The sequence below is a fragment of the Petromyzon marinus genome (assembly GCF_048934315.1).
Source record: "Petromyzon marinus isolate PM22_M1 ecotype Great Lakes invasive population chromosome 69 unlocalized genomic scaffold, UKy_Petmar_22M1.pri1.0 chr69_unloc.1, whole genome shotgun sequence".
NCBI classification, from domain to species: domain Eukaryota; kingdom Metazoa; phylum Chordata; class Hyperoartia; order Petromyzontiformes; family Petromyzontidae; genus Petromyzon; species Petromyzon marinus.
The window spans coordinates 55,088-79,599 of NW_027422601.1; the positions used below are offsets into that span (position 1 = coordinate 55,088).

At 56.3% G+C, this 24,512-nt stretch overlaps 1 protein-coding gene and 1 long non-coding RNA gene across 3 annotated transcripts; one reads left to right on the forward strand and one right to left on the reverse strand.

The window, feature by feature from the left end:
- Positions 1-2,255: 2,255 nt before the first annotated feature.
- Positions 2,256-22,913, reverse strand: LOC116937438 (DNA-dependent protein kinase catalytic subunit-like). Of its 2 annotated transcripts, XM_076058244.1 has the most exons (8): positions 22,728-22,913; positions 18,126-18,218; positions 16,531-16,590; positions 15,649-15,720; positions 14,130-14,355; positions 13,392-13,580; positions 5,473-5,693; positions 2,256-3,249 (listed from the first exon to the last, which is right to left on the reverse strand). In XM_076058244.1, exons 1-8 carry the CDS (start codon positions 22,778-22,780, stop codon positions 3,021-3,023), a joined length of 1,143 nt encoding a protein of 380 aa, XP_075914359.1. In that variant the 5' UTR covers positions 22,781-22,913; the 3' UTR covers positions 2,256-3,020. The 2 variants fall into 2 exon arrangements, with proteins under 2 accessions (XP_075914359.1, XP_075914358.1); XM_076058243.1 differs by lacking the exons at positions 2,256-3,249; positions 13,392-13,580; positions 14,130-14,355; ... (2 more) ...; positions 18,126-18,218; positions 22,728-22,913 and adding an exon at positions 11,529-13,376 and having other exon boundaries at positions 5,561-5,693.
- On the forward strand, positions 14,575-15,008 carry LOC142908073 (uncharacterized). The gene is made up of 2 exons (XR_012931576.1): positions 14,575-14,690; positions 14,839-15,008. It is a non-coding gene; the product is annotated as an uncharacterized LOC142908073 (long non-coding RNA).
- Positions 22,914-24,512: the final 1,599 nt, after the last annotated feature.

Here is a 24,512-nt window from a genome sequence, read left to right on the forward strand (position 1 = left end):
CACACAGACAGCGAGACACAGAGACAGCGAGACACAGAGAGACACACACAGAGACGGCGAGACACACACAGACACAGAGACACACACAGAGACAGCGAGACACACAGACACACACAGAGACACACACAGAGACAGCGAGACACACAGACACACAGAGACAGCGAGACACACACAGAGACACACACAGAGACAGCGAGACACACACGGAGACACACAGAGACAGCGAGACACACACAGAGACACACACACAGAGACACACACAGAGACACACACATAGACACAGACAGAGATAGCGAGACACACAGAGACACACACAGAGACAGAGACACACACAGAGACACAGCGAGACAGCGAGAGACACACACACAGAGACAGCGAGACACAGACAGAGGGAGTGAGGGAAGGATTTGGTCGTCGGATATTTTTAAATTTTATTTTAAATTAGTTGTAAGAGAGCCGTGTCCGAGGAGATCGTAGTTGCTGTTAAAGATCGTGAAGATCCCCCCCATAAAACCTCTCTTCCACGGTTCATATTTATTGATTTGTTGATTTGTTGATGATTGTTGTTGTTGAACGTTGTAAGCCCGTTCACTGTAGTTCGACGGAATAAACTTCTACCTCCAACGGGAATCTGCCCGCTCATCTCTGCGCGTGGTGAGTTGGTGTAGGGTGGGTGGGTGAGTTTAGTGGGTGGGTGGGTGAGTGAATGGGTGGATGAGTGGGTGGGAGGGTGAGTGGGTGGGTGAATGGGTGGGAGGGTGAGTGGGTGGGTGGATGAGTAGGTGGGAGGGTGAGTGGGTGGGTGAATGGGTGGGAGGGTGAGTGGGTGGGTGAATGAGTGGGTGGGTGAATGAGTGGGTGGGTGAATGAGTGGTGGGTGAATGAGTGGGTGGGTGAATGAATGAGTCGGTGGATGAGTGAGTTAGTGGGTGGGTGAGTTAGTGAGTGGGTGGGTGAGTGAGTGGGTGGGTGAATGAGTGGGTGGGTGAGTTAGTGAGTGGGTGGGTGAATGAGTGGGTGGGTGAATGAGTGGGTGGGTGAGTTAGTGAGTGGGTGGGTGAATGAGTGGGTGGGTGAGTAGGTGGGTGGGTGAATGAGTGGGTGGGTGAGTGGGTGAGATGAGATAGTGAGTGGGTGAGTTAGTGAGTGGGTGGGTGAGTTAGTGAGTGGGTGGGTGAGTGGGAGAGTGAGTGGGTGGGAGAGTGAGTGGGTGGGTGAGTGGGAGAGTGAGTGGGTGGGTGAATGAGTGGGTGAATGAGTGGGTGGGTGAGTTAGTGGGTGGGTGAGTTAGTGAGTGGGTTGGTGGGTGGGTGAGTGACACGGGCTAGAGAAGAGATGGAGTGATGTGGTACAGGAGGACGTGGAGCTGAGTGGACTTGCCGATGACCGGTACCAGCGGTGTCATGATCGGCCTCTGTGGAGGAGGCTCGTGAAGGACGCTACTGGGCAGTTGGAGGCAGTCGCCCTCCAACAACAACGGAGGGCGGAGGAGCGACGCTCACAACAACGAGCGGAGCGCCGGGTGGCTAAAGCACAGCAGGTTGGCACAGTAGGGGGCACAGGTGGTGCATCAGCCAGTCATCTCAGTCAGTCGACCCGTGGCACCCGGTGGGTCTGCTCAGTGACCTCCTGCCGGCGGGCGTTCGACACTTCACGTGGTAGCCTCAAAGTGCACCTAGCCTGGCACAGGCGGCGTTGTGACGTCACCACCACTTAGTGGCGAATGGCGGCGGATTGGTGTTACTCAGCCATCCACTCGCCCACTAACCCGCCACTCACACCCCCCCCACCCGCCCACTCACCCATCCACCCACTCACCCATCCACCCACTCACCCATCCACCCACTCACCCACTCAGCCAGCCACTCACTCACTCACTCAGCCACTCACTCACTCACCCACTCACTCACCCACCCATCCACTCACCCATCCACCCACTCATCCACCCACTCACTCACTCACCCACCCATCCATTCACCCACTCACTCACCCACTCACTCACCCACCCACCCATCCACCCATCCACTCACCCACCCACCCACCCACTCACCCACCCACTCACTCACCCACCCACCCACCCATCCACTCACCCACCCACCCACCCACTCACCCACCCACCCACTCACCCACCCACCCACCCACTCACCCACCCACCCACCCACTCACCCACCCACCCACCACCCGCACTGCGCTCTGCCCGTGTGTGGAGGCTGCTGTTGTTGCCGACGAACAGCCGGAGGCAAGAGTCTGGACGGGGCGGGGGGGAGACGTCTTTATTTTGAAAAAACACAACTTGTGAAGCCGACACAGCCATCGTGAACACACGGAGAGAGACACCCAGACCCAGGGCTTGAACCCAGACTCTCAGTGTCTCTGACACGGCCATCGTGAACCCCCTGAGAGAGAGAGACACCCAGACCCAGGGCTTGAACCCAGGCTCTCAGTGTCTCTGACACGGCCATCGTGAACCCCTTGAGAGAGAGACACCCAGATCCAGGGCTTGAACCCAGACTCTCAGTGTCTCTGACACGGACATCGTGAACCCCCTGAGAGAGAGAGACACCCAGACCCAGGGCTTGAACCCAGGCTCTCAGTGTCTCTGACACGGACATCGTGAACCCCCTGAGAGAGAGAGAGACACCCAGACCCAGGGCTTGAACCCAGACTCTCAGTGTCTCTGACACGGCCATCGTGAACCCCCTGAGAGAGACACCCAGACCCAGGGCTTGAACCCAGGTCTCAGTGTCTCTGACACGGCCATCGTGAACCCCCTGAGAGAGAGAGACACCCAGACCCAGGGCTTGAACCCAGACTCTCAGTGTCTCTGACACGGCGATTATGAACTCTGCGGGTCTTTATGTATCTATCTGTACCAACCCACTCCACCACCAACTCCACCACCCACCAACCCACCAACCCCACCACCACCAACCCCACCACCAACTCCACCAACCCACCCACCAACTCCACCAACCCACCCACCAACCCACCAACCCACCCACCCCACCATCACCGCGGAGTCAGACCCAGGCCTCCCATCCGGCGTAGGAGCGGCCCAGCACATTGGGGTCCGTGGCCTGGTCCAGCAGGCAGGCCACCTGCTCCTCCACCGCCAGGCGGGCCGGCGGAGCCCCCGGCCCCACCGGCTGGAAGGCGGCACGGGCGTTGAGGCCCGGCTCTCCCGTGGCGACTTGCAGCATGCCGCGGTAAGAGGCGGTCTTGCCGCTGTGGCCCAGGGAGAGTTCCACACTGGTCGTGGAGGGGGGGGCGGGGTTAGGGTAGTGGTGGTGGTGGTGGTGACGGTGGTGGTGATGGCGATGATGGTGGTGGTGGTGGTGGTGACGGTGGTGGTGATGGCGATGATGGTGGTGGTGGTGGTGGTGACGGTGGTGGTGATGGCGATGATGGTGGTGGTGGTGGTGGTGATGATGGTGGTGGTGACGATGGTGGTAGTGGTGGTGACGATGGTGGTGGTGGTAGTGGCGGTGGTGATGGCGATGGGAATGGTGATGGTGGTGGTGGTGGGGGGTGGTGGTGGGGGTGGTGGTTGTGTGGTGTGGGGGGTGGCGGTGGCGAAGGTGATGGTGGTAGTGATGGTGGTGGTGGCAGCGGCGGTGGTGGTGGTGGTGGCGATGATGGTGGTGGTGATGATGACGATGATGGTGGTGGTGATGATGGTGGTAGTGGTGGCGATGATGGTGGTGGTGGCGATGATGGTGGTGGTGGCGGCGGTGGTGGTGGCGATGATGGTGGTGGTGATGACGATGATGATGGTGGTGGTGGTGACGATGGTGGTGGTGGTGGCGGCGGCGGCGGCGGTGGCGATGGGAATGGTGATGGTGGTGGTGGTGGAGGTGGTGGTAGTGGTGGTGGTGTGGTGTGGGTGGTGGTGGGGGTGGTGGTGATAGTGGTGGTGTGGTGTGGGGGGTGGTGGTGTGGGAGGTGGTGGGGGGTGGTGGTGGTGGTTGTGTGGTGTGGGGGGTGGCGGTGGCGAAGGTGATGGTGGTGGCAATGATGGTGGTGATGGCGACGATGGTGATGGCGATGATATCAATAATGGCGATGATATCAATAATGCCGATGATGATGACGATGGTGGTTATGGCGATGGTGATCACGGGAATCGATGGTGCTGATGGCGATGGTGGTTGTGGTGGTTGTAGTGGTAATTGTGCTGGTGGTGGTGATTGTGGTGGTGGTGGTTGTGGTGGTTGTGATCATGGTGGCAGTGGCTATGGTGGTGGTAGTTGTGGTTGTGCTGGTAGTGGTTGTTGTGGTGGTGGTGGCTGTGGTGGTGGTAGTTTTGGTGGTGGTTGTGGTGGTGATGGTTGTGCTGGTGGTTGTGACGGTGATCGTGGTGGCTGTGGTGGTGGTAGTTGTGGTGGTGGTGTTGGTTGTGGTGGTCGTGGTAGTTGCGGTGGTGGTTGTGGTGGTGATGGTGGCTGTGGTCATGGTAGTTGTGGTGGTGGTGTTGGTTGTGGTGGTCGTGGTAGTTGCGGTGGTGGTGGTTGTGGTGGTGATGGTGGCTGTGGTGGTGGTAGTTGTGGTGGTGGTTGTGGTGGTTGTGGTCGTGGTAGTTGTGGTGGTGGTGGTTGTGGTGGTGGTAGTTGTGGTGGTGGTTGTGGTGGCTGTGGTCGTGGTAGTTGTGGTGGTGGTGGTGGTGGTGTTGGTTGTGGTGGTCGTGGTAGTTGCGGTGGTGGTGGTGGTTGTGGTGGTGATGGTGGCTGTGGTCGTGGTAGTTGTGGTGATTGTGGTGGTGGCTGTGGTCATGGTAGTTGTGGTGGTGGTGGTGGTTGTGGTGGTGGTTGTGGTGGTGGTAGTTGTGGTGGTGGTGTTGGTTGTGGTGGTCGTGGTAGTTGCGGTGGTGGTGGTGGTTGTGGTGGTGATGGTGGCTGTGGTGGTGGTAGTTGTGGTGGTGGTTGTGGTGGTGGTGGCTTTGGTTGTGGTAGTTGTGGTGGTGGTGGTGTTGGTTGTGGTGGTGATGGTGGTGGTGGTAGTTGTGGTGGTGATGGTGGCTGTGGTCATGGTAGTTGTGGTGGTGCTGGTGGTTGTGGTGGCTATGGTCGTGGTAGTGCTGGTGGTGGTGTTGGTTGTGGTGGTGGTGGTGTTGGTTGTGGTGTTGGTAGTTGTGGTGGTGGTGTTGGTTGTGGTGGTGGTGGCTGTGGTCGTGGTAGTTGTGGTGGTGGTGTTGGTTGTGGTGTTGGTTGTGGTGTTGGTGGTGGTGTTGGTGGTGGTGTTGGTTGTGGTGTTGGTGGTGGTGCTGGTGGTGGTGTTGGTTGTGGTGTTGGTTGTGGTGTTGGTTGTGGTGTTGGTTGTGGTGTTGGTGGTGGTGTTGGTGGTGGTGTTGGTGGTGGTGTTGGTTGTGGTGTTGGTGGTGGTGTTGGTGGTGGTGTTGGTTGTGGTGTTGGTTGTGGTGTTAGTTGTGGTGTTGGTTGTGGTGTTAGTTGTGGTGGTGTTGGTGGTGGTGCTCACCACGTGATGTTTGCTGGGTTGTCTCCATTCAGCTTCCTCCGAGCCAACGCGACCCTCTCCCTCGGGAACCACCCACCACCACCACCACCACCACCGCCACCACCACCACCACCACCACCGCCACCACCACCACCGTCACCGCCGCCGTCACCGCCGCCGTCACCGCCATCGCCAGGAGCAGCCAAGACATCCAATTTCCTCACCGCCCGCGCTTCCAATGCCTTCAGCCACGGAGAGCGGGAAGGGAGGCACGGGGAAGGGGGGGGGGAATAAGGAAGGCCGGGGTCTCTCCGTGTGTCTCTCTGTGTCTATCTGTGTGTGTCTGTGTGTCTCTGTGTGTCTGTGTGTCTGTGTGTTTCTGTGTGTGTCTGTGTGTGTCTGTGTGTGTCTGTGTCTGTGTGTGATTGGAAGGATGCCCTGGTGGTCCCCCTCTTTAAGAAGGGGGACCGCACAGACTGTAACAACTACAGGGGCATCTCACTCCTCAGTGTGCCGGGAAAGGTCCTGGCAAGGATTATTCAGCATCGCCTTGCCAGGCACGCTGAGGAAAGACTTGCGGAGCCCCAATGCGGTTTCAGGAAAGGGCGGTCCTGCACAGATGCCATATTTTCTGTCCGTCTGCTACAGCAGAGGTGTAGGGAATTCCAACAAGACCTACATCTCTGCTTTATTGACCTGGTCAAGGCCTATGATACCATCAGTAGGCCTGGGCTCTGGGTTGTTCTTCGTGCTTTTGGAGTACCTGACCCTTTGCTCACGATCATTAAGGACCTTCATGAAAGTGAGCGGGCCCGGGTAAAACTACGTGGCCGGGAGTCAGAGCCATTCCCTGTACACCTTGGGGTGCGACAGGGATGTCCTCTGGCTCCCACATTATTTAACATCTATTTTGACCACGTAGTTCGTGAAGCCTTCAATAGCTGTACCGGGGGAATCTCCATTTGGTACAGATATAATGGAAGGCTGATCGATGCCCGGGTGCGGTCAAGGGATGGCTCCCTATTGCTCAACCACGTTATGTATGCCGAGACGTTGCTGCTGAGACTGGAGCGTGCCACTAAGAGGTGGGGCCTTACCATCAGCCCCACCAAAACTAAGCACCTGCCTGGGTATTTTGTACCATCGGACACTCCACCCCCACAACTCCCAATCGGTGATGGGGCAGTTGTGGAGAGAGTGGAGAGTTTCCCATACCTGGGCAGTGTGCTTATGACTGGCTCCAGTTTAACAGCAGAGATCTCACTCCGAATCAGTCGAGCGGCAATATCTTTTCATCGGTTGCGTAACGCTGTGTGGAAGCTACCTGGTCTGTCGCTCCGCACTAAGCTTCAGGTCTTCTCGGCCATGGTCATTCCCTCCCTTCTCTACGCTTGCGAAACGTGGACCCCCCTAATGGAACATCTTCGCCGGTTAGAAACATTTAGGCTGGCCTGCCTACGATCCATCCTGGGTTTAACCAGACTGGATTGTGTGAGGAGCTCACAAATCCTTGAAAGATCTTGGCAAGGTCCCATCGGTGAGCTCCTCCGGCAGGCAAGGCTGCAATGGCTGGGTCATGTAGCCCGCATGCCCAGCCACCGCATGCCGAAACAGCTTTTGTTCGGCCGGATTGAGGGGGCTAAGCGGGCGCGGCACGGGCTAGAGAAGAGATGGAGTGATGTGGTACAGGAGGACGTGGAGCTGAGTGGACTTGCCGATGACCGGTACCAGCGGTGTCAAGATCGGCCTCTGTGGAGGAGGCTCGTGAAGGACGCTACTGGGCAGTTGGAGGCAGTCGCCCTCAAACAACAACGGAGGGCGGAGGAGCGACGCTCACAACAACGAGCGGAGCGCCGGGTGGCTAAAGCACAGCCGGTTGCCACAGTAGGGGGCACAGGTGGTGCATCAGCCAGTCATCTCAGTCAGTCGACGCCCCGTGACCTCCTGCCAGCGGGCGTTCGACACTTCACGTGGCCTCAAGGTGCACATAGCCTGGCACAAGCGTCGTGGTGACGTCACCGCCACTTATTGGCGAATGGCGGTTGTTGTTGTTGATGTGTGTCTGTGTGTCTCTCCGTGTGTCCGTGTGTCTCTCTGTGTGTCTCTCTGTGTCTGTGTCTCTCTGTGTGTCTCTGTGTGTGTCTCTGTGTGTGTCTCTGTGTGTGTCTCTGTGTGTGTCTCTGTGTGTGTCTCTGTGTGTCCGGCAAAACAACCCCCTACCTCCTCGCGGTGCCGGACGGGCAACTCTGTCGTGGACAGCGCTGTGGGGGGAGATCCAATTTTGATTGGCTCCTCCCCTCATGGCATATGTGTCCACCACAGGGGCTAAACGGGGGCTCTGGACGGGTGCGAGGGGCTGGTAACCCCTCCACCTTCAATTAATTACCACGAAACTACGAATTAAACTGAAATATGTAACAACTAAGCTTGTGCCGGAGGCCCCGGGGGGCCAGGCGTCTATGACGTCTCCTGGCCAAACCCCAATTGGCGGAGCCAGGAGATTGAATACCTACCCTCGGGGCTACTCCAGAAACAACGAAAAGCCACTACGGGTGGCCACGTGGAATGTTCGAACGCTCACTGCAGAGGAGAGGCTGCCACTCCTCTGTCGGGAGCTGGACCGGTACCGCCTGGATCTATGCGGCATTCAGGAGGTCCGGTGGACCGGCTCTGGCTCCTGCCACCATGAGGGGTGGACAGTCCTCTACTGGGGGCAGCAGACTGCCAAACAACAGGGTGTGGGTCTTCTTTTGAACAAAAGAATGAAGGGGGCGTGGGAGCGTGGCGGTGAGGTGTGGGAAGCTGTAAGCCCCAGGCTACTTTGGGCTCGCCTTCCCATCAACCGGAGGCGAGGAATGGTGGTCGTGGTTACTTATGCCCCCACCGAAGATGAACATCCGTGGAGGGATGCAGGCAAAGCCGATGAGTCAGATGCCTTCTATGACCTCCTGTCACAGGTGCTGGCTAAAGTGGCCCCTCGGGATAGAGTCATCATGTTGGGTGACTTCAATGCCCGAGTTGGTCATGATACTGGCACCTGGTCTGGAGTGATTGGAGGGCATGGGCCAGATCAGCTCAATAACAACGGTAGGAGGCTGCTAGATTTTTGTGCAGCCCATGGGCTTGTAATTACCAACACGCTGTTCCGGCATCGGCGCATCCACACAACATCATGGATGCATGCCGGGTCCAAGCAAGAACATCTGCTGGACTACATAGTGACGGACCAGCGAATGCGAGCCCATGTCCTTGACACCAGGACCTACCGTGGAGCTGATCTGCCCTCTGACCATCGACTAGTCATCTGTAAGATGCGCCTGCCATTCTTCCACTCCGGTGGTGGGTGTACACCCAGGACCCCATTCCAACCTAAAGTGGCCTGGTCTCAGTTATCTGATGAAAGTTGCAAGCGAGAATTTCATCATCGCTTGCGGCTGGGATTGGCATCGTCCCCGACTCCTCCTGATGTCGAGGGTAAATGGGCGAGGTTTAGGACTGTGATTCATGCAGCTGCAATGGCTGCTTTGGGTACGCGGTCCAGACCTCCCCAGACACCCTGGATGACAGAGGAGTTGTTCACGATGGTTGAGAAAAAGCGACAGGCCCACTGTCATCGGCTACAGAATCCCACGTCAGAGAATGAGGAGGCTTACCGCAGCCTTCGCTCGGAGGTTCGGAGAGCCGTGAGGCGCTGCAAGGATGGGTGGTGGTCGCGGGTTGCTGAGGAGATCGAGTCTGCCTCAGTGGCCCGTGATCACAAATCTCTATTTAACTCCATCAAAAAAGTAACCTGCAGCGCCACCCCTATTACCATCATTAGGGGAAAAAACGGGGATCCAATTTCCGACCCCCAGGAACAGGTTCGCAGATTTGCTGAGCATTTCTGAGGTCCTGGGGGAGGGAAAATCCCTCAGCCAGGAAAACATCGTGGCACAAAGTGAGGATGACCCTGCTGAGGCTGCGGTGCCTCAAATATTGGATGAAGTCACCCCCTGTGAGTGGCTGGCTGAGGTGCCATCTGCTGAGGAAGTATTGAAGGCGATCCGGAGTCTGAGACCAGGAAAGGCAGCGGGCAGAGATGATCTCCCAAGCGAAATGCTGAGGGAGGGTGGCGTTTGTGCACAGACTGCCCTATATGACATCATAACAACAGTCTGGACCACTGGACGGGTTCCGCAGGATTGGAAGGATGCCCTGGTGGTCCCCCTTTTTAAGAAGGGGGACCGCACAGACTGTAACAACTACAGGGGCATCTCACTCCTCAGTGTGCCGGGAAAGGTCCTGGCAAGGATTATTCAGCATCGCCTTGCCAGGCACGCTGAGGAGAGGCTTGCGGAGCCCCAATGTGGTTTCAGGAAAGGGCGGTCCTGCACAGATGCCATATTTTCTGTCCGTCTGCTACAGCAGAGGTGTAGGGAATTCCAACAAGACCTACATCTCTGCTTTATTGACCTGGTCAAGGCCTATGATACCATCAGTAGGCCTGGGCTCTGGGTCGTTCTTCGTGCTTTTGGAGTACCTGACCCTCTGCTCACGATCATTAAGGACCTTCATGATGGTGAGCGGGCCCGGGTAAAACTACGTGGCCGGGAGTCAGAGCCATTCCCTGTACACCTTGGGGTGCGACAGGGATGTCCTCTGGCTCCCACATTATTTAACATCTATTTTGACCACGTAGTTCGTGAAGCCTTCAATAGCTGTACCGGGGGAATCTCCATATGGTACAGATATAATGGGAGGCTAATCGATGCCCGGGTGCGGTCAAGGGATGGCTCCCTATTGCTCAACCACATTATGTATGCTGATGACTTGGTAATAGCTGCTCAGTCAGAGGAGGAGTTGGAGACGCTGCTGCTGAGACTGGAGCGTGCCACTAAGAGGTGGGGCCTTACCATCAGCCCCACCAAAACTAAGCACCTGCCTGGGTATTTTGTACCATCGGACACTCCACCCCCACAACTCCCAATCGGTGATGGGGCAGTTGTGGAGAGAGTGGAGAGTTTCCCATACCTGGGCAGTGTGCTTATGACTGGCTCCAGTTTAACAGCAGAGGTCTCACTCCGAATCAGTCGAGCGGCAATATCTTTTCATCGGTTGCGTAACGCTGTGTGGAAGCTACCTGGTCTGTCGCTCCGCACTAAGCTTCAGGTCTTCTCGGCCACGGTCATTCCCTCCCTTCTCTACGCTTGCGAAACGTGGACCCCCCTAATGGAACATCTTCGCCGGTTAGAAACATTTAGGCTGGCCTGCCTACGATCCATCCTGGGTTTAACCAGACTGGATTGTGTGAGGAGCTCACAAATCCTTGAAAGATCTGGGCAGGGTCCCATCGGTGAGCTCCTCCGGCAGGCAAGGCTGCGATGGCTGGGTCATGTGGCCCGCATGCCCAGCCACCGCATACCGAAACAGCTTTTGTTTGGCCGGATTGAGGGGGCTAAGCGGGCGCGGCACGGGCTAGAGAAGAGATGGAGTGATGTGGTACAGGAGGACGTGGAGCTGAGTGGACTTGCCGATGACTGGTACCAGCGGTGTCAAGATCGGCCTCTGTGGAGGAGGCTCGTGAAGGATGCTACTGGGCAGTTGGAGGCAGTCGCCCTCCAACAACAACGGAGGGCGGAGGAGCGACGCTCACAACAGCGAGCGGAGCGCCGGGTGGCTAAAGCACAGCAGGTTGGCACAGTAGGGGGCACAGGTGGTGCATCAGCCAGTCATCTCAGTCAGTCGACCCGTGGCACCTGGGTCTGCCCCGTGACCTCCTGCCAGCGGGCGTTCGACACTTCACGTGGCCTCAGGGTGCACATAGCCTGGCACAAGCGTCGTGGTGACGTCACCGCCACTTAGTGGCGAATGGCGGTTGTTGTTGTTGTCTCTGTGTGTGTCTCTGTGTGTGTCTCTGTGTGTGTCTCTGTGTGTGTCTCTGTGTGTGTCTCTCTGTGTGTCTCTCTGTGTGTCCGTGTGTCTCTCTGTGTCTCTCCGTTTGTCTCTCTGTGTCTGTGTGTCTCTCTGTGTGTCTGTGTCTCTCTGTGTCTCTCTCTGTGTGTCTCTCCGCGTGTCTCTGTGTCTCTGTGTCTCACGACCTTCCAGTCGAGCGAGGGCTCCTTGATGAACACGTCCATGGCGGTGAGCACGAGGTGTGAGACGTCTCTCTGTGTGTGTCTGTGTCTCTCTGTGTGTCTCTCTGTCTCTCTGTGTGTCTCTGTGTGTCTCTGTGTGTCTCTGTGTGTCTCTCTGTGTGTGTGTCTCTCTGGCTCTCTGTGTCTCTCTCTGTGTCTCTTTGTGTCTCTCTGTCCCCCCCTGTCTCCCACGACCTTCCAGTCGAGCGAGGGCTCCTTGATGAACACGTCCATGGCGGTGAGCACGAGGTGCGAGATGTCTCTCTGTGTGTCTCTGTGTGTGTGTCTCTGTGTGTCTCTCTCTGTGTTTCTCTGTGTCTCTGTGTGCCCCAGGACCTTCCAGTCGAGCGAGGGCTCCTTGATGAACACGTCCATGGCGGTGAGCACGAGGTGTGAGATGTCTCTCTGTGTGTGTCTGTGTCTCTCTCTGTGTGTCTCTCTGTCTCTCTGTGTGTCTCTCTGTGTGTCTCTCTGTCCCCCCCTGTCTCACGACCTTCCAGTCGAGCGAGGGCTCCTTGATAAACACGTCCATGGCGGTGAGCACGAGGTGTGAGACGTCTCTCTGTGTGTCTCTCTCTGTCTCTCTGTGTGTCTCTGTGTGTGTCTCTGTGTGTGTCTCTGTGTGTGTCTCTGTGTGTGTCTCTGTGTGTGTCTCTGTGTGTCTCTCTGTGTCTCTCTGTGTCTCTGTGTGTCTCTGTGTGTCTCTGTGTGTCTCTGTGTGTGTCTCTGTGTGTGTCTCTGTGTGTGTCTCTGTGTGTGTCTCTGTGTGTGTCTCTCTCTGTCTCTCTGTGTGTCTCTGTGTGTTTCTCTGTGTGTCTCTGTGTGTCTCTCTCTGTGTGTCTCTGTGTGTCTCTGTCTCCCACGACCTTCCAGTCGAGCGAGGGCTCCTTGATGAACACGTCCATGGCGGTGAGCACGAGGTGTGAGACGTCTCTCTGTGTGTGTCTCTGTCTCTCTGTGTGTCTCTGTGTCTCTCTGTGTGTCTCTCTGTGTCTCTGTGTGTCTCTGGCTCTCTGTCTCTCTGTGTGTCTCTGTGTGTCTCTGTCTCTCTGTGTCCCAGGACCTTCCAGTCGAGCGAGGGCTCCTTGATGAACACGTCCATGGCGGTGAGCACGAGGTGTGAGATGTCTCTCTGTGTGTGTCTGTGTCTCTCTGTGTGTCTCTCTGTCTCTCTGTGTGTCTCTGTGTGTCTCTGTGTGTCTCTGTGTGTCTCTCTGTCTCTCTGTGTGTCTCTCTCTGTGTCTCTCTGTGTGTCCCACTACCTTCCAGTCGAGCGAGGGCTCCTTGATGAACACGTCCATGGCGGTGAGCACGAGGTGCGAGATGTCTCTCTGTGTGTCTCTGTGTCTCTCTGTGTCTCTCTGTGTCTCTGTGTGTCTCTGTGTGTCTCTGTGTGTCTCTGTGTCTCTGTGTGTGTGTCTCTGTGTGTGTCTCTCTGTGTGTCTGTGTCTCTGTGTCTCTCTGCGTGTCCCACGACCTTCCAGTCGAGCGAGGGCTCCTTAATGAACACGTCCATGGCGGTGAGCACGAGGTGCGAGACGTCTCTCTGTGTGTGTCTGTGTCTCTCTGTGTGTCTCTCTGTCTCTCTGTGTGTCTCTGTGTCTCTCTGTGTGTCTCTCTGTCTCTCTCTGTGTCTCTCTCTGTGTGTCTCTGTGTCTCTGTGTGTCCCACGACCTTCCAGTCGAGCGAGGGCTCCTTGATGAACACGTCCATGGCGGTGAGCACGAGGTGCGAGATGTCTCTCTCTGTGTCTCTGTGTGTGTGTCTCTGTGTGTGTCTCTGTGTGTCTCTCTCTGTGTGTCTCTGTGTCTCTCTGTGCCCCACGACCTTCCAGTCGAGCGAGGGCTCCTTGATGAACACGTCCATGGCGGTGAGCACGAGGTGCGAGCGTGCCCTGAAGGCCCTCAGGCTGCAGGCCATGGCGCTGTGCAGACCACCGCCGGTGCCGACCGGCGCCAGGGCCCCCAACAGCTGGCGCGTCAGGCGGAACGGCACCAGCTCAGGCGTGGACAGGAACTGGGGAGAGGGGAGAGAGAGAGAGGGAGGAGAGATTACAGCGGTGGCACGTGTTCTGTTGTGGTGTTGTTGTGGTGTTGTGTTGTTGTGGTGTTGTGGTGTGGTGTTGTGTTGTTGTGGTGTTGTTGTGTTGTGTTGTTGTGGTGTTGTTGTGTTGTTGTTGTTGATGTGTTGTTGTTGTGTGTGGTGTTGTTCTGTTGTGGTGTTGTTGTTGTGTGTTGTTGTTGTTGTGTGTTGTTGTGTTGTTGTGTGTTGTGTGTTGTGTTGTTGTTGTGTGTTGTTGTGTGTTGTGTTGTGTTGTTCTGTTGTTGTGTCGCTCACCTATTGTTGTTCTGTTGTTGCGTTGTTGTTGTTGTTGTTCTTGTTGTTGTGTGTTGATGTGTTGTTGTTGTGTTGTTCTGTTGTTGTACCCCCCCCAACCACCACACCCAACCCAGTGCCTCACCGTACCCCACTGTGCCCCACCTTGCCCACCGTGCCCCCAGTGCCCCACCGTGCCCACCGTGCCCCACCGTACCCCACCGTACCCCCAGTGCCCCACCACCGCACCTGCGTGGCGGTGCCGAAGGCGTGCCCGAAGTCGATGCCCACCAGCGCCCCCGAGCGCCGCTCCACCATGACGTTGGAGAGGTGGCGGTCGCCCACTCCCAGCAGCCAGTGCGCCGTTGCCATGGCGCCCAGGGAGCGTGCCAGGGCGGCACGCAGGGCCACGAACTCGGCGGCGCCGCCGCCGCCGCCGGCCGCGGCCGCCGTGCCCAGACGCAGGTAGGCACGCCTGGCACGGCGTGGGGGGTGGAGGGTGGTGAGGGTCAGGGCAAAAGTCTCGGTGTGAACCTCCCCACCCAGAGAGAGAGAGAGACACCCAGACCCAGGGCTTGAACCCAGGCTCTCAGTGTCTCTGACACGGCCATCGTGAACCCCCAGAGCGAGAGAGACACCCAGACCCAGGGCTTGAACCCAGACTCTCAGTAATCTCTGGCTTAGTGAACCCCCTGAGAGAGAGAGAGACACCCAGACCCAGGGCTTGAACCCAGACTCTCAGTGTCTCTGACACGGCCATCGTGAACCCCCTGAGAGAGAGAGACACCCAGACCCAGGGCTTGAACCCAGGTCTCAGTGTCTCTGACACGGCCATCGTGAACCCCCTGAGAGAGAGAGACACCCAGACCCAGGGCTTGAACCCAGACTCTCAGTGATCTCTGACACGGCCATCGTGAACCCCCTGAGAGAGAGACCCAGACCCAGGGCTTGAACCCAGACTCTCAGTGTCTCTGACACGGCCATCGTGAACCCCCTGAGAGAGACACCCAGACCCAGGGCTTGAACCCAGACTCTCAGTGTCTCTGACACAGCCATCGTGAACCCCCTGAGAGAGAGAGACACCCAGACCCAGGGCTTGAACCCAGGCTCTCAGTGTCTCTGACACGGCCATCGTGAACCCCCTGAGAGAGAGAGACACCCAGACCCAGGGCTTGAACCCAGACTCTCAGTGTCTCTGACACGGCCATCGTGAACCCCCTGAGAGAGAGACACCCAGACCCAGGGCTTGAACCCAGGCTCTCAGTGATCTCTGACACGGCCATCGTGAACCCACTGAGAGAGAGACACCCAGACCCAGGGCTTGAACCCAGACTCTCAGTCTCTCTGACACGGCCATCGTGAACCCCCTGAGACAGAGAGAGACACCCAGACCCAGGGCTTGAACCCAGGCTCTCAGTGTCTCTGACACGGCCATCGTGAACCCCCTGAGACAGAGAGAGACACCCAGACCCAGGGCTTGAACCCAGACTCTCAGTGTCTCTGACACGGCCATCGTGAACCCCCTGAGAGAGAGAGAGAGACACCCAGACCCAGGGCTTGAACCCAGACTCTCAGTGTCTCTGACACGGCCATCGTGAACCCCCTGAGAGAGAGAGAGACACCCAGACCCAGGGCTTGAACCCAGACTCTCAGTGTCTCTGACACGGCCATCGTGAACCCCCTGAGAGAGAGAGAGACACCCAGACCCAGGGCTTGAACCCAGACTCTCAGTGTCTCTGACACGGCCATCGTGAACTAACCCTCCCACCTGAGCAGGTCGGCTGGCAGGAGGCTCTCAATCTTCCGGAACTCCGTGACCGTCTCCGACCTGCTCGGCTTCCTACAACGACAACAACGACGCCAGTGGGTCCGTGCCAGGCTAGGTGCACCTCCCGCTGACACCGCGATGTGGCGGAGGGGGGGGGGGCGGCAGCAGTGGCGTCGTTGCCACGGCAACCGCTCCTTTGGCTTCGGCTCGGCGATGGATTTCCCGCCGTCGAGAGCCGTCGTCACCGTCGTTACCGTCGTCACCGTCGTCACCATCGTTACCGTGGTTACCCTGGTCATCGTCATCGTCACCGTGGTCATCGTCATCGTCACCGTGGTCACCGTCATCGTCACCATGGTCACCACCATCGTCACCATGGTCACCGCCATCGTCACCATGGTCACCGTCATCGTCACCGTGGTCACCATCATCGTCATCACCATGGTCACCGTCATCGTCACCGTGGTCACCGTCATCATCACCGTGGTCATCTTCATCGTCACCGTGGTCACCATCATCGTCACCACGGTCACCTTTATCGTCACCATGGTCACCGTCATCGTCACCATGGTCACCACCATCACCGTGGTCACCATCATCGTCACCGTGGTCACCATCATCGTCACCGTGGTCACCATCATCGTCACCGTGGTCACCACCATCGTCACCGTGGTCACCATCATCGTCACCACGGTCACCATCATCATCACAGTGTTCACCATCGTCATCACCGTGGTCACCACCATCGTCATCACCATGGTCACCATCATCGTCACCGTGGTCACCACCATCGTCATCACCATGGTCACAACAACAACAACGACAACACAAAAGCGATGTAACGGGGCCAGGCGCTCCGCGCCGACACCGGCGGCTACTCACGTGAAGATGTTCTGGTAGCCATTGTAGCGGCGAACGTACGACTCATAGTCGTCCTTCGCCCTGCAGAAGCAAACACGCAAGACGCTTTACCCCACGTGGTGATCCACGTGCACCACGTGCACCACGTGATCCACGTGCACCACGTGATCCACGTGCACCACGTGATCCACGTGCACCACGTGCACCACGTGATCCACGTGCACCACGTGATCCACGTGCACCACGTGCACCACGTGCACCACGTGATCCACGTGCACCACGTGCACCACGTGATCCACGTCCACCGCGTGATCCACGTGCACCACGTGATCCACGTGCACCACGTGATCCACAAGCGCTCGCTCATGGTGAGTAGCAGCAGCGACAGCTGGTGGTGATGGGTGGTGGTGGGTGGTGGTGGTGGGTGGGTGGTGGTGGTGGGTGGGTGGTGGTGGGTGGTGGTTTGTCCAGCACCGGTGGGTGGATGCGTGATTGTGTGGATGGGTGATTGTGTGGATGGGTGATTGTGTGGATGGGTGATTGTGTGGATGGGTGATTGTGTGGATGGGTGATTGTGTGGATGGGTGATTGTGTGGATGCGTGATTGTGTGGATGGGTGATTGCGTGGATGGGTGATTGCGTGGATGCGTGATTGCGTGGATGGGTGATTGCGTGGATGGGTGATTGCGTGGATGCGTGATTGTGTGGATGGGTGATTGTGTGGATGGGTGATTGTGTGGATGGGTGATTGCGTGGATGTGTGATTGCGTGGATGGGTGATTGCGTGGATGCGTGATTGCGTGGATGCGTGATTGCGTGGATGGGTGATTGCGTGGATGGGTGATTGCGTGGATGGGTGATTGCGTGGATGGGTGATCGCGTGGATGCGTGATCGTGTGGATGGGTGATCGTGTGGATGCGTGATTGTGTGGATGGGTGATTGTGTGGATGGGTGATTGTGTGGATGCGTGATTGTGTGGATGCGTGATTGTGTGGATGCGTGATTGTGTGGATGGGTGATTGTGTGGATGGGTGATTGTGTGGATGCGTGATTGTGTGGATGCGTGATTGTGTGGATGCGTGATTGTGTGGATGGGTGATTGTGTGGATGGGTGATTGTGTGGATGCGTGATTGGGTGAATTAATGGAGGGGAGGGTGAATTAATGGATGGGTGGGTGAATTAATGAGGGTGAATGGGTGAGTGGGTGGGTGGGTGAATGAGTGGGTGGGTGAATAGGTGGGTGAGTGGGTGGGTGAATAGGTGGGTAAGTGGGTGGGTGAATAGGTGGGTGAGTGGGTGGGTGAATAGGTGAATGGGTGAGTGGGTGGGTGAGTGGGTGGGTGGGTGAATGAGTGGGTGGGTGAATTAGTGGGTGGGTGAATAGGTGGGTGGGTCAATGAGTGGGTGACTAGGTGGGTGGGTGGGTGAGTGAATAGGTGGGTGGGTGGGAGGGTGAATAGCTGGGTGGGTGGGAGCGTGAATCAATGGGTGGGTAGTAGTGATAGTGGAGGTAGTGGTAGTGGAGGTAGTGATAACGGAGGAAGCGATAGCGGAGGCAGTGGTAGCGGCAGTAGCAGTGGGCCGTGCGGCAGCGGTAGATGCCGGGGCCTGTACCTGATGTAGTTCCTACGCTCCTCCTCGGTCATGGTGCTACGGATCATTTCCCCCAGGGTCCGGGTGTCCTCCAGCCACTCAATGAGGCCCAGCCTCGCGCACGGACACACGGAACGCGTCGCCTCTTAACAACACCGCTGGGGCAAGTGGCGTCTACATCTGCTGAACGTGAAGAACCAGTGGCGTCTACATCTGCTGAACGTGAAGAACCAGTGGCGTCTACATCTGCTGAACGTGAACAACCAGTGGCATCTACATCTGTAGAACGTGAACAACCAGTGGCATCTACATCTGCAGAACATGAAGAACCAGTGGCATCTACATCTGCTGAACGTGAACAACCAGTGGCATCTACATCTGTAGAACGTGAACAACCAGTGGCATCTACATCTGTAGAACGTGAACAACCAGTGGCATCTACATCTGCTGAACGTGAAGAACCAGTGGCATCTACATCTGCGGAAAGTGAAGAACCAGTGGCATCTACATCTCCGGAACATAAAAAACCAGTGGCATCTACATCTGCTGAACGTGAAGAACCAGTGTCATCTACATCTATTGAACGTGAAGAATCAGTGGCATCTACAGAACGTGAACAATCAGTGGCATCTACATCTGCAGAACGTGAAGAACCAGTGGTATCTACATATGCAGAACGTGAAGAACCAGTGGCATCTACATCTCCAGAACGTGAAGAACCAGTGGCATCTACATCTGCTGAACGTGAAGAACCAGTGGCGTCTACATCTGCTGAACGTGAAGAACCAGTGGCATCTTCATCTCCAGAACGTGAATAACCAGTGGCATCTACACCTGCAGAACGTAAAGAACCAGTGGCATCTACAAAACGTGCAGAACCAGTGGCATCTACAAAACGTGCAGAACCAGTGGCATCTACATCTCCAGAACGTAAAGAACCAGTGGCATCTACAAAACGTGAAGAACCAGTGGCATCTACATCTGCAGAACGTGAAGAACCAGTGGCATCTACAGAACGTCAAGAACCAGTGGCATCTAAATCTGTAGAACATGAAGAACCAGTGGCATCTACATCTGCTGAACGTGAAGAACCAGTGGCGTCTACATCTGCTGGACGTGAAGAACCAGTGGCAACTACATCTCCATAACGTGAAGAACCAGTGGCATCTACATCTGCAGAACGTGAAGAACCAGTGGCATCTACGTCTGCGGAAAGTGAAGAACCAGTGGCATCTACATAACGTGAAGAACCAGTGGCATCTATATCTGCAGAACGTCAAGAACCAGTGGCATCTACATCTGCTGAAAGTGAACAACCAGTGGCATCTACATCTGCAGAACGTGAAGAACCAGTGGCATCTACATCTGCAGAACGTGAAGAACCAGTGGCATCTACATCTACAGAACGTGAAGAACCAGTGGCATCTACACCTGCAGAACGTGAAGAATCAGTGGCATCTACAGCTGCAGAACGTGAAGAACCAGTGCCATCTACATCAGCAGAACATGAAAAACTAGTGGAATCTACATCTGCGGAAAGTGAAGAACCAGTGGCATCTACAGAACGTGAAGAACCAGTGGCATCTACATCTGCAGAACGTGAAGAACCAGTGGCATCTACATCTGCGCAAAGTGAAGAACCAGTGGCATCTACATCTACAAAACATGAAGAACCAGTGGCATCTACATCTACAGCACGTGAAGAACTAGTGGCATCAACATTTGCAGAACGTGAAGAACCAGTGGCATCTACATCTGTAGAACGTGAAGAACCAGTGGCGTCTACATCTACAGAACGTGAAGAACCAGTGGCGTCTACATCTGCTGAACGTGAAGAACCAGTGGCGTCTACATCTGCTGAACGTGAACAACCAGTGGCATCTACATCTCCAGAACGTGAAGAACCAGTGGCATCTACATCTGCAGAACGTGAAGAACCAGTGGCGTCTACGTCTGCTGAACGTGAAGAACCAGTGGCATCTACATCTGCAGAAGATGAAGAACCAGTGGCATCTACATCTGCGCAAAGTGAAGAACCAGTGGCATCTACAACTACAGAACATGAAGAACCAGTGGCATCTACATCTACAGAACGTGAAAAACCAGTGGCATCAACATTTGCAGAATGTGAAGAACCAGTGGCATCTACATCTGTAGAACGTGAAGAACCAGTGGCGTCTACATCTACAGAACGTGAAGAACCAGTGGCATCTACATCTACAGAACGTGAAGAACCAGGGGCATCTACATCTGTAGAACGTGAAGAACCAGTGGCGTCTACATCTACAGAACGTGAAGAACCAGTGGCATCTACATCTACAGAACGTGAAGAACCAGTGGCATCTACATCTACAGAACGTGAAGAACCAGTGGCATCTACAGAACATGAAGAACCAGTGGCATCTACATCAGCAGAATGTGAAGAACCAGTGGCATCTACATCTGCAGAACGTGAAGAACCAGTGGCGTCTACATCTACAGAACATGAAGAACCAGTGGCATCTACATCTACAGAACGTGAAGAACCAGTGGCATCTACAGAACATGAAGAACCAGTGGCATCTACATCAGCAGAACGTGAAAAACCAGTGCCATCTACATCAGCAGAACATGAACAACTAGTGGCATCTACATCTGCAGAACGTGAAGAACCAGTGGCATCTACATCTGCGGAAATTTAAGAACCAGTGGCATCTACATCTGCAGAACGTAAGAGCCAGTGGCATCTATATCTACAGAACATGAAGAAACAGTGTCATCTACATCTACAGAACGTGAAGAACCAGTGGCATCTACATCTACAGAACGTGAAGAACCAGTGGCATCTACATCTGCAGAACGTGAAGAACCAGTGGCATCTACATCTACAGAACGTGAAGAACCAGGGGCATCTACATCTACAGAACGTGAAGAACCAGTGGCATCTACAGAACATGAAGAACCAGTGGCATCTACATCAGCAGAATGTGAAGAACCAGTGGCATCTACATCTGCAGAACGTGGAGAACCAGTGGCGTCTACATCTACAGAACGTGAAGAACCAGTGGCATCTACATCTGCAGAACGTGAACAACCAGTGGCATCTACATCTACAGAACGTGAAGAACCAGTGGCATCTACAGAACATGAAGAACCAGTGGCATCTACAGAACGTCAAGAACCAGTGGCGTCTACATCTGCAGAACGTGAAGAACCAGTGGCATCTACAGAACATGAAGAACCAGTGGCATCTACATCTGCTGAACGTGAAGAACCAGTGGCATCGACATCTGTAGAATGTGAAGAACCAGTGGCGTCTACATCTACAGAACGTGAAGAACCAGTGGCATCTACAGAACATGAAGAACCAGTGGCATCTACATTCTACAGAACTGGAAGAACCAGTCGCATCTACATCTGTAGAATGTAAAGAACCAGTGGCATCTACATCTCTATAACGTGAAGAACCAGTGTCGTCTACATCTGCAAAACATGAAGAACCAGTGGCATCTACATCTGTAGAACGTGAAGAACCAGTGGCGTGTACAGAACGTCAAGAACCAGTGGCGTCTACATCTGCAGAGCGTGAAGAATCAGTGGCATCTAGAGAACGTGAACAACTAGTGGCATCTACATCTGTAGAACGTGAACAACCAGTGGCATCTGTATCTGCAGAACGTGAACAAACAGTGGCATCTACATCTGCAGAACGTGGTGATGATGGTGGTGGTGATGGTGATGATGGCGGTGGCGACGTTTGTGGTGGCGATGACGGTGGTGATGAAGGCGGTGGCGGTGGCGATGTTGGCGATGGTGGTGGCGATGCCGGTGGCGATTCCGGTGGTGATGATGGCGATGGTGGTGGCGATGACGGTGGTGATGAAGGTGGCGGCGGTGGTGATGATGACGATGGTGATGGCGATGCCGGTGCTGATAAAGGTGGCGGCGGTGGCGATGTTGGCGGCGATGCCGGTGGTGATGAAGGCGGCGGCGGTGGCGATGATGGCGATGGTGGTGGCGATGACGGTGGTGATGAAGGCGGTGGCGATGTTGGCGATGTTGGCGATGTTGGCGATGTTGGCGGTGATGACGGTGGTGATGAAGGCGGCGGCGGTGGCGATGTTGGCGGCGATGACGGTGGTGATGAAGGCGGTGGCTATGTTGGCGATGACGGTGGTGATGATGGCGATGGTGGTGGCGATGCCGGTGGTGATGAAGGTGGCGATGTTGGCGATGACGGTGGCGATGACAATGGTGATGAAGGCGGTGGCGGTGGCGATGTTGGCGATGACGGTGGCGATGCCGGTGGTGATGATGGCGATGTTGGCGATGACGGTGGCGATGCCGGTGGCGATGCCGGTGGTGATGAAGGTGGCGATGTTGGCGATGACGGTGGCGATGACAATGGTGATGAAGGCGATGGTGGTGGCGATGTTGGCGACGACGGTGGCGATGACGGTGGCGATGGTGGTGGCGATGGCGGTGGTGATGAAGGCGGTGGCGGTGGCGATGATGGTGACGGTGACGGTGGTGATGAAGGCGGCGATGTTGGCGATGGTGGTGGCGATGGAGGTGGTGATGAAGGCGGTGGTGACGGTGGCGGTGACGGTGACGGTGACGGCGCTTCCCCCACCTGGTGCTCACCGGCACCACCTGATAGGTGCGTATGTGGAGGCGACGCTGGCAGCAGGCGGCATCGCGCGCCAACACGCCGCTCATCAGCGCCAGCAGCTGCTGCAGCCGCTGATCCTGCCGGAGGTCCTCACCGCTCTTCACCAGGAAGGAGCGCTCCGTCTCGTCACTGCCCAGCACCCACACACGCTTGGGCCGCCGGATAGACGCCATCACCTGCACCTGCACGGTGGGGGCGGGGCGGGGGGCGGGTGGGTGGGGTGGGTGGGTGGGTTGGTGGGTGGGTGAGTGGGTGAGTTGGTGAGTGAGTGAGTGGGTGAGTGAGTGGGCGGGTGAGTGAGTGAGTGGGTGAGTGAGTGGGTGAGTTGGTGAGTGAGTGAGTGGGTGGGTGGGTGGGTGAGTGAGTTGGTGGGTGAGTGTGTGGGTAGGTGAGTGGGTGAGTGAGTGGGTGAGTGGGTGGGTGGGTGAGTGGGTGGGTGGGTGAGTGGGTGGGTGAGTGGGTGGGCGGGTGAGTGGGTGAGTGGGTGGGTGGGTGGGTGGGTGGGTGAGTGGGTGAGTGAGTGGGTGAGTTGGTGAGTGGGTGGATGAGTGGGCGGGTGAGTGAGTGAGTGGATGAGTGAGTGGGTGAGTTGGTGAGTGAGTGAATGAGTGAGTGTATGAGTGAGTGAGTGAGTTCATGAGTGGGTGTATGAGTGAGTGGGTGAGTGAGTGGGTGAGTGAGTGGGTGGGTGAGTTGGTGAGTGAGTGGGTGAGTGAGTGAGTGAGTGGGTGAGTGAGTGAGTGGGTGAGTGAGTGAGTTGGTGAGTGAGTGGGTGAGTGGCTGACTGAGTGAGTGGGTGGGTGAGTGGGTGGGTGGATGACGGTGGTAGTGGTGGTGGTTGTGGTGGTGGTGGTGGTGACGGTGGTGGTAGTGGTGGTAGTGGTGGTGGTAGTGGTGGTAGTGGTGGTGGTAGTGGTGGTGGTAGTGGTGGTGGTAGTAGTGGTGGTAGTGGTGGTGGTAGTGGTGGTAGTGGTGGTGGTTAGTAGTGGTGGTAGTGGTGGTGGTAGTGGTGGTAGTGGTGGTGGTAGTGGTGGTGGTGGTAGTGGTGGTGGTGGTGGTTGTGGTGGTGGTTGTGGTGGTAGTGGTGGTTGTGGTGGTGGTAGTGGTGGTGGTTGTGGTGGTAGTGGTGGTTGTGGTGGTAGTGGTGGTTGTGGTGGTAGTGGTGGTAGTGGTGGTAGTGGTGGTGGTAGTGGTGGTAGTGGTGGTGGTAGTGGTGGTAGTGGTGGTGGTTAGTAGTGGTGGTAGTGGTGGTGGTAGTGGTGGTGGTAGTGGTGGTGGTGGTTGTGGTGGTGGTTGTGGTGGTAGTGGTGGTTGTGGTGGTGGTAGTGGTGGTGGTTGTGGTGGTAGTGGTGGTTGTGGTGGTAGTGGTGGTTGTGGTGGTAGTGGTGGTAGTGGTGGTAGTGGTAGTGGTGGTGGTTGTGGTGGTTGTGGTGATGGTGACGTCGTCTTCTCACCCGATCGTCGAACCCGGCGACCATGGCGTGGTACTCCGGTAGTGGCCTCTGTGTCCCCGTGTACTGACCTGGGCGGCAGCGGCGGTCAGCGTCGCCATCAACGGTGGTGGTGGTGATAATGATCCACCTCCACCATTACCACCACCATCACCACCACCACCATCACTACCACCACCACCACCACAACCACCATCACCACCACAACCATCACCACCACAACCACCACCAACACCACCACCTCAACCATCACCACCCCCACCACCACAACTACCACCACCACCACCTCAAACACCACCACCACCT